Source organism: Harmonia axyridis, chromosome 3 (assembly GCF_914767665.1).
Source record: "Harmonia axyridis chromosome 3, icHarAxyr1.1, whole genome shotgun sequence".
In the NCBI taxonomy this organism is placed as follows: domain Eukaryota; kingdom Metazoa; phylum Arthropoda; class Insecta; order Coleoptera; family Coccinellidae; genus Harmonia; species Harmonia axyridis.
The window spans coordinates 36061181-36070007 of record NC_059503.1 but is presented as its reverse complement, the minus strand read 5'-3'; the positions used below and the strand labels follow the sequence as shown (position 1 = coordinate 36070007).

At 34.0% G+C, this 8827-nt stretch overlaps 2 protein-coding genes across 5 annotated transcripts in view; one reads left to right on the top strand and one right to left on the bottom strand.

The window, feature by feature from the left end:
* The first annotated feature begins 1791 nt into the window (after nucleotides 1-1791).
* Nucleotides 1792-2982, top strand: LOC123676388 (NADH dehydrogenase [ubiquinone] 1 alpha subcomplex assembly factor 2). The gene is made up of 2 exons (XM_045612267.1): nucleotides 1792-2279; nucleotides 2334-2982. The coding sequence occupies exons 1-2, from the start codon at nucleotides 2048-2050 to the stop codon at nucleotides 2522-2524; spliced, it is 423 nt and encodes a 140-aa protein (XP_045468223.1). The 5' UTR covers nucleotides 1792-2047; the 3' UTR covers nucleotides 2525-2982.
* Nucleotides 2983-3188: 206 nt separating this feature from the next.
* LOC123676387 overlaps nucleotides 3189-8827 on the bottom strand; it is a 45069-nt gene continuing 39430 nt past the window's right edge. For all 4 annotated transcript variants that reach the window (XM_045612264.1, XM_045612263.1, XM_045612265.1 and 1 more), the window contains one exon: nucleotides 3189-4351. In XM_045612264.1, coding sequence (XP_045468220.1) covers nucleotides 3694-4351 — 658 coding nt within the window. In that variant the 3' untranslated portion in view covers nucleotides 3189-3693. The remainder of the gene's footprint in view (nucleotides 4352-8827) is intronic.

The window sequence follows — 8827 nt, the reverse complement described above, 5'->3', positions numbered from 1 at the left end:
GGAATTCGTAGGAAATCTTTCTTTCTGTTGCATTTTCTCATATAAAATATTTTCTGTAAATTTCTCAAGAATCTGATTTCACGATTTATTCAACAATGAATGGCAGGATAGGCTGGTGGATTTTAATTGAATTTATTCAACTTTTTCGAAACATAATAAACTAGTGAAAACTATTTTTCATGAACAATGATTTACTGAAAATTTGAGTTAAATTGTCTTAGGCCCCATTTTGTATTTTCTATCTATATTCTAAGATTACTGCGTTCGGTATATGCCCACCCGTGCGGAGCGTGTAAGGTGTAAACCACAGAATACTAAATATAAACGGTTGATAGGTCACGTGACCACGGAGCAATAGGTGCGTTCTTGATTTGCCGAACGATGACGGAGCTAACGGAGCTGATATCGAAGAATTTTTTGAATGTGTTTTGCTAAAAGAAAAAAGCAATTTCGTCGATTGAAATTATTGGAGACGGCCAGACTCGATCTAATTGTCTCCTCGTGATATCAGGATGTATTCTACATAATGTGTTCATCTTGAAAGAGTTGAAAGGAGATAATCCTGAGGATATTGTTGATGAACCAATTAATGAAAAAGTTGGAAATTTTGTAGAAATCGAAAATATGTATCATCAATCAGGGAACCAATTAGAAGAGAGTAAAAGGAATTTTATAATATATTCTTTGAACATGGATGAAAGATTTCTTCGCTGAGATACAATTATGTACTTCGTAAAATAAACCTTTATTTTTAATAATAATATTTGTTTCCTAAATGCCTTTAACATATACAAACATAAGAAAAAACTCTAAATATATAAAGAAATTTTGCATAATAAGCTTATAATTCATGAATAAAAAAATATTCTCATATTCGTGCATGATGTTCAAAGACAACCAATGCATGTTCTGACGTGATAGTTAACTGATTAGCGTATTGAAATGTGCCTAATATTTTGTTATAAATGTACCTATTTTCAAACCAATCCTTAATTTCTAATTTTTAGGTTCAAAGCTTAATACGATCTACCGGATTTCAAGAGAAAATTAATATATTCAAAAAAGGCATCAATTGTAATATTTGTAATGCCCGGTTTAGTCTCTTCTATAAAAATAAATTTATTTCTTATTGTGAAGCCTCCAATTTTCATTTGTATTGTCCTGAATATAATAGTAATTTACGTAACAAGTCCGGAAAATAGGGTTTTTTTGGACGAATAGACAAAATTCCAGGACGAGCGTAAGCGAGTCCTGGAAGTCTGTGAGTCCAAAAAAACCATTTTCCGGCGTGTTGCGTATAATATTTTTTCGACAACCGTGGAGAATAACACTATCGCTGCTGCTTTCCATATTTTATTGCGATTGCGATCAAAAAACATGCAAATTTTTGACAACTAATTTCATATGAACTGTCAGCCGTTATCTCGGTTGCTATGGATTCTATGATTCTTTTCCGGACTAGTCCGGGAAGTACGTACTTTCCGGACTAGGCCGGGAAATGCTACTTTCTCAGAGAAAAAGCGTCCGGGAAGTGAGCACTTCCCGGACGGTTGCCGAAAAAACTTATTTGTGTTCAATATAACCTCTTGAAATCAAAAATTCCTATCCCACAGAATTTGGCGTACTTCTTTTCTTCATTATTATGTTAATCATTGAACTAATAATAATAATGGTTTTATTAATTCTATGATGTTAATATTATTGTAATCTATGGTCCACAGTTCGCACCCTTTTCTCCGTCTACCTAGGCGGTGCGAAAGGTTAAGCACCGGTGCATTCGGTTGACATTTACCGAACGAAGAAAAGTGCAGACGGTGCGAAAGGTGTGATTTGCCCGCCTTGCCGAACGCTTAGGGAGTTTACGGTGGGAATGGTGCGAACGATGACATATACCGAACGCAATAATGAACGCTCGTTACCTATAAACATCGAGCCCAATAAAATAGAAAAAGTTCCAGAGTCCTAGTCTATGATCGTAGCATGTTAACCTAAAAAAATTATTTAATTGTCAATGTCCAATAATCTGAAATCAATAAAACTGTAAAAGATGGCCCAAGAACCTTCGAGGCGATTATGGATGATTGCTTTGAAAAGCTTTATAGATTCTTTCAAACCAAGACAACTTTCTGGCAATCTAAGAGGAACAGATTATATGGGTAATAAATATTTTGAAATTCCTAAAAGTTCCAATAGACAGAGAACATCTAGATGGTTCGAACCGCCACAAAAAGACAATTTTCTTCAGGAAGTACCAGCCGAATGGGAAGCCTGGTTGAGGGGTAAACTTATGAAAAATCTGAAAATATTGAATAATTTGTAATCGTTTCCTCAAGGGCGAAGACGAGAACCCCCATCAGAGGAAGAAGTCCTCAAAAACTTAGCCGTAATGAATTTAAAAAAGAAAAACGCTGTAAAAGTTGAAGCTAAGGCTGGAAAGAAAACACCTATGCAGAAAGGAATTGAAACGTTTCCTACCTATGAGGAATATGAGAGAATTCCGGGAAAGAATTCTAAAGACTCTTGAAATGCATTATCCTACATTATGATAATGATGGTGTGATTAGATTAGACTTGAATTATTCAAATATACTTATTTCAATTTATAAAGATACCCAAAATTGAAGAATTCTTATAATTTGCTATTAACTTTGTTACCTAGCAGCAATTTTGACTTTTTCATTCACCAAATTTCTGTCAAAAAGTAAATTATTGAAGTATGAAATGTTGAATTTCACAAAATAACAGTACATTTGAACGAATTGGAAATACCTACATGAGTGCCTAGTGAAAAAAATATTGATGTTTTACTTTATTTTCAACATTCTTGGTAGTGCCTTCATGATTTATATCATATGGATCAACTTGTACCTCTTTTACCTATGGGCAAGACACAATATAATATGTAATTAGTGCCTCTTAAACTTCACATTGAATATTTTACAGCTTCAATAAAATGAACCTAGAATACTTAATGCAAACTAATGAAAGTTGAATTTTATAATATTATCTAAAATAACTTTGAAAAGATCCTAACACATTTATGATCAAATATTTCCATATTGGCTCCAAAACAAGCTAGAAGACAAATATTCAAATGTGCAAAGAATCAATCACATGAATGTAAAATCCCATCATGGTCAACAGGCCTAGAAGAGAAAGGGAAGGAAGATTGAAATCAATTTGAAAGCTCTTCTTTAGAATTTTATTGAAAACTGTCCAAGTCTTAGGTTATAACTGAAAGAAAAAATACAGGTCCTTTTAACTTATTTTCAAAAATATTAAATTGTCGTTCAAACTAACAAAAATGTAGTTTCAAAATCATTATTATATATTATATACAATGAGCGAAATCAACAAAAATATTTGAGAATTGGCCTTAATATCACATTTTCATCCTAGGTTCCTTATTCCAACAAGTCTTTCATAGAAAGTAATAAATTCACATTTGCTTTTCTCACTCACATAATACGAAAACTATTTTCATATATACATTATAATTTACATCACATTCTTTTTTCATTGTCCATGGAAAAATTCCGGAATTAAGTTTTATTTCCTATTTGTTCCATCTGAGCCCCCTCTTTAAAGGGAATCAAAAATATCTAAGGAATCTATATCCTTGAGCAAGAACTCTTCAATAGAAGCATTATTGAAAAGGAAAAAATCATCTTCATTATCTGAGAAATCCTTATATCAAGAAGTTAATGCTTCATCATCATCAATAATCAAGGTCATGCAGTCATTCAATTCAAGTATTGGATTCAGATTATACATTCTACTCAATTTCTCACAGGAAATCTTTACTCTTGAGCCTCCTATCTCAAAATTAGTAGTTATCTTCTTCAAATCAACGGACTCCGCTTTTTCACCATAGAAGCTGAAATATTCTTTTGTTTCATCTGACTTGATGTTTAAACCGGTTGATTTTTTTGCAAAATGTTTTTTTTCTTTATGAGCCACTCTGCTCAACTCCTTTTCGCCACTTATATCATTTTCCATTGTTTCTATGTCTACAAATTCATCATTACTTTGCAGTACTTCAGGCTGAATTGCTAATTCAAGAGATTCTTCTATCAAGTCATCTGTTAGAGTATTATCTCTCTCTTCCACAATAGTTGCAGTATCTATTATCTCTTTCAACATCTGGTCAGCCAACTTAAACATTTCCTGAAGTGTTGTTATTACTTCGTTATTATGTGGGTGTTCATTCAAATGATGGGTTCTTGCCTGGCGTTTTGTTTTGAATAAACCTTGGCATATTCCGCATTGGAATGGTTTTGCGTGAAGTGTTAGATGAAGTTTTATATTGTTTGGATTGCTGCTTTTACTCTTGTATGGGCATTTGGGACACCTGAAAAAAATCAAGGTTGAAAATCATTGACTTTCCTACATGGATCAAAGAAAAACAGAATGAGCTTTAGTTTAAAAATGAAATGAATAGTCATACCATTCTTAGGGATGGATGTTTACATAAAAGCATGAAGGAAAAGTTAGTAGGTACTCAATCTTGATTCAGTCCGTGTTAGTGACAGGTCAAAATCTTACGTTTAGCTTTCTTTTTTGACCTAGAAACAATATTTTGGAGATATATCGTTTGACGAATCAAACACTCAATACTTTCAAAAGAAGAGAGGAATTCGTGTTGTTTCTCAAAATTTGGAATTATTTTAAAGCAATTAAGTTAACACATTCAGTCAACAATTCAACATAATATGATTATTCTCTGAATAAAAGTTCAAACAAACGGGGTTGAATAAATTCGAGAAACAAACTTCTTTGAATGTGTTAAGAATTAAAATCATTTCCAGCGGCGCCGACGTCCGGAGTTTAATCATTAATAGGACAAATAACTGCACGCTACTATTCTTCTGAATGTTTATTCCAAAAAAAATACAAGTTTCATCAAAATCAGTCTTAATTGAAACTAATTGATTTTGATTGTATCTTGAAAACAAAGCAAAACTTGCCAGAAAAGGAGCACAAACTCCTTTCATCGGCCCGGAACCTTTCTGTGGTGTAGACAAATGCACCTACAAGAAAGAGTTTCAGGAAAAGGAGGTAACCGAAAGAGAAAAACGGAATCTTTCTGGTCTGGATCACTCTCCAAAGTGATCTTTTTCGAAACTTTGACTCTACAAGATCCAAGAATATCTGGATCTTAGTAAGAATATGCTACACCTCCTCACTGAATTCCTCACAGGGCATTGCCGCCTTAGGAAACACCTCATGAGAATGGGTCTAACAGAAAATGACGAGTGCAAATTGTGTGGGGAGGAGGAAGAAACTCCGGATCACCTGGTGACGGAATGCCTCGCCATCGCTTGCTAACGCAAAACCTGCCTTGGCCACGAAACTTATACAGAGTGGCCACTTTTTTAATGGGATTGTATTGGTAACTTTTGAACCATGAGAGTTAGATTGTCGGTCAAATGGAGAAAAAGTTGCATGCATAGAGGCATTGTCAAGCAGTTCAAACAAATCGAGATTATCACGGCCGGTTATTGAGATATCATAAGAAAAGTAAATTCTGTCATTTTGATTTTTCCTTTTCCCACTTTATTTCAAATATTATCAAAAAAATGTTAAAGAAATTTTTTATTCGATAGTAAATTATCCTCAATTTGACGTAATCAGATTTCGTATCCAACGTTTCGTACTCCCTGGGCCACCCTCAACCTCTTTTTTTTCAATACGGACCTGCACATTTTATGACACTACGAAATAACTTTTAACGCTGAATTCAACGATATATCATACAATGTTATTTGAAGTTGATTTTCAGGTGATGATATCTCAATAACTGGCCGTGATAATCTCGATTTGTTTGAACTGCTTGACAATGCTTCTGTACATGCTACTTTTTCTCCATTTGACTGACCTTGTAACTCTTATGGTTTAAAAGTTACCAATACAATCCCATTAAAAAAGTGGCCACTCTGTAGAAGTGAGGAATTAGCCTCCTTGAAACCATCCCAGATATTGGAGTTCATCAGAACTCTGGAACTGGAAGGCGAGCTGTAGATCACGTTATGGAGAGAATAGCTCTGATGGGGGGTACAATAGACCATTAGGTCGCAGTAGAACGGAACCTCCTCAATAATAATAATAACTTAAAGAGTGATTTTTTGCTTAAATTTCAACCTAGTTGTATAACTCTGTTTACGAGAATATAGGGTATAATTTTCTAATATTCTTCTTGAATTTTCTGTAGTCTGCCGACACGATCAACATGAGATTTTGTATAAAACATTAAATTATTATTTTATATCTAAATGCAGAATCTCCTTCCGAACGAATACGGAGTTTGGAAATCATCAGTAAACCAAAACTTTGAACAGCCACATTTACGGGGTTCTGTGAACCGGATTTTTATCCGAACGAATTTAACCTACCCTAAAAGTTTCTGGGTTTTGCGGTTCGACAGTTATCGTGTATACGACCGATCGGATGATTAAATATGAATAGGTATTCGTCATCAATAAATCAATTTCCGTTTAAAAATTGGATAACTAGAGACATGATGAAATTATATCGTGCTCTGTTTGGGAAACGAGTGTTTAAAAAAACGCAATGTGTGATACAATACGGACAGGGGAAGAAAGAATTAGAACATAGAATGCTGAAATGAAGACTTTTTAAACGGAAGGAAGGTAGAAGTACAAAGGTGTGCCCGCCAACTTCTCCTAAATAGTTCGTTTTGACGAATGACGACAGCTCAGATGGAAGCCTTGGTTATTTACATAAAATCATTATTTATCTTTTAAATTTAAAATCTCTGAATAAGAAGAATACTAGTGAGGCCACACATGAAGTTCAAGATAAAGCTAGCGACTTTTTTAGTGAACAGTTTTATTCGATTTGAAGGAGATTGAAGGTAAAACTTTACTTGATTTCCACATCGTTTCCTATGGTATAATACGTATATACGTACTCGCGTCAAATTTCGCTGTTTATTCCATCAATGGAGACAATAGACATAATTATGTATCTTATTAGTCCTGTCACACAGAAAACTAACTTTGTGATCTAGCCAAACAAACGAAGGTAATGCTGTAATTCTACAGCAAAAAATACAAAAATCTGCAAATCTGCAATAAAAAAAATTTAAATTCCAAAGTTGACCCCCCGCACTCCCCACAAGAGGGAATTAAATAGAAGAGGATTGGGCATAATTGGACTTCCTCTCAAAACTTTCATTCAAAACATTTTTCCATAAGATGTTTCCTTTTCGATATTTTTGACTGATTCAACTTTAAAAAATCACCCGTTATACAGGGTGTTCCTAAATTGGACGTATGAACAAAAATGACAGATTCCTCAGATCATTTAAAAAAAAAGTCCTAAATACATAAGAAAAAAAATTCAAACAACTCTCTTGTAATCTTTAGTAATATCCAAATTATCATAAAGATCCAGTTAGTAGGCTGTGATGATTAAATTAAGTTTTGGGACAAATCAATTTGTAGCCAAGATATATAAAAATTCAATATACTGATATAATCATCACAAAAAATTAAGCTACAAGAAACACCCTGTATCTTGAAAACAAAGCGTTTGCAGGTCCATGTTTATGGGACTTTTTACTCTTACAATTATCCAAGGAAAATGAGAGATTCCTTAGGAAGTATAAATTATATTATTGTACAATCATTGGTCACAAACTCAATATTTTTCTATAGCTCAGTCAACGGATCTACCCTCCCACTCCTCCGATTTTTTTTTCCAGCTACAGCCTTGGTCTTGGTACGGAATGGTGGTATTGTACTTTCTCTGTACACTGAGAAATACCGATTTAGTAGACTGCAATTGGTTGTAGGTTTTGTCATTTGTTTGAATCAACGCTAAACGACTTCACTGACAGGATATATTTTACAATGTAAAACGGAGACTATATTACAATATCGTTGCACAAAAAGGAACAGGTGAAATTGGGAACTGGCAAATTGCTTCTCAACTGTGTTTAACTTCACTTATTGAATGTTTCTTAAAATTAAAACACACTATGCACTCTAATTAATGAATTCAGAAATATGAATGCTGAAAGTAACTACTCAAAGCGTCGTGAACGAAAGACTAGGAATACAGCTGACTGGCACTTTGCATCGAAGAAAGAATAGGACTGTCTTAATCGCTGTGGCAAAAAGGAATTCTCGGGTGCCTGCCAAGGCGACCTAAGAGCAGTATTCCCAACCTTTTGAAATGAACACTTTCTCAATGGATGCCAGAAATTCCCTATTTAATGTAACGAGCGTTCATTAAAATTGGTGGTCAAGAAAGCTGTGGAGAAATTAGAGTGGATTTTCTGTGATTACAAGTAGTTTGTGACATATGTGAACCCAGATTTGAAGTATGTAACCAAATGTGAGTGATATGGTACTAAGTGAACAAAGCAAAAGGACCCAACCACCTGGTAGACAAGAAAATGTAAAGCAAAATCTAAATAAATATATCTATTTAGTTGTGATACCAGGATTTTTATACATCTCTAATAAAATAAATTTTATCTAGAAAATTCTCTCAATTCACTTATTTCATAAAAAATTGCCTTTTCCCCTTTTGGGCTTTAAAATTCCCTAAAAAGGGAAAATTCCCTGTAGATGGGAAGACTGTCTGAGTGCGAAGACAAGCAAATCACTAGGAAGAAAGCTAAATGACAATAATGACATATGTTGTCTGAAACAAAATGGAATGTACTGGGTTCAAAGTCGGTTCGAAGATACTTCAAATTGGAAACAGTTGATCAATAAAAAATCATAAGCTTATTGAAAGCTAAACAAGCTACCAGAATATGGGGCTGGTTATACACAGCGTACTTATGTGGCTTAAG

Coding starts and splice junctions, on each gene's coding strand:
- LOC123676388 (XM_045612267.1), top strand. CDS start 2,048: ATGGCCCAAGAACCTTCGAGGCGATTATGGATGATTGCTTTGAAAAGC. Junction 2,280..2,333: donor ATGGGAAGCCTGGTTGAGGG/GTAAACTTATGA, acceptor CGTTTCCTCAAG/GGCGAAGACGAGAACCCCCA.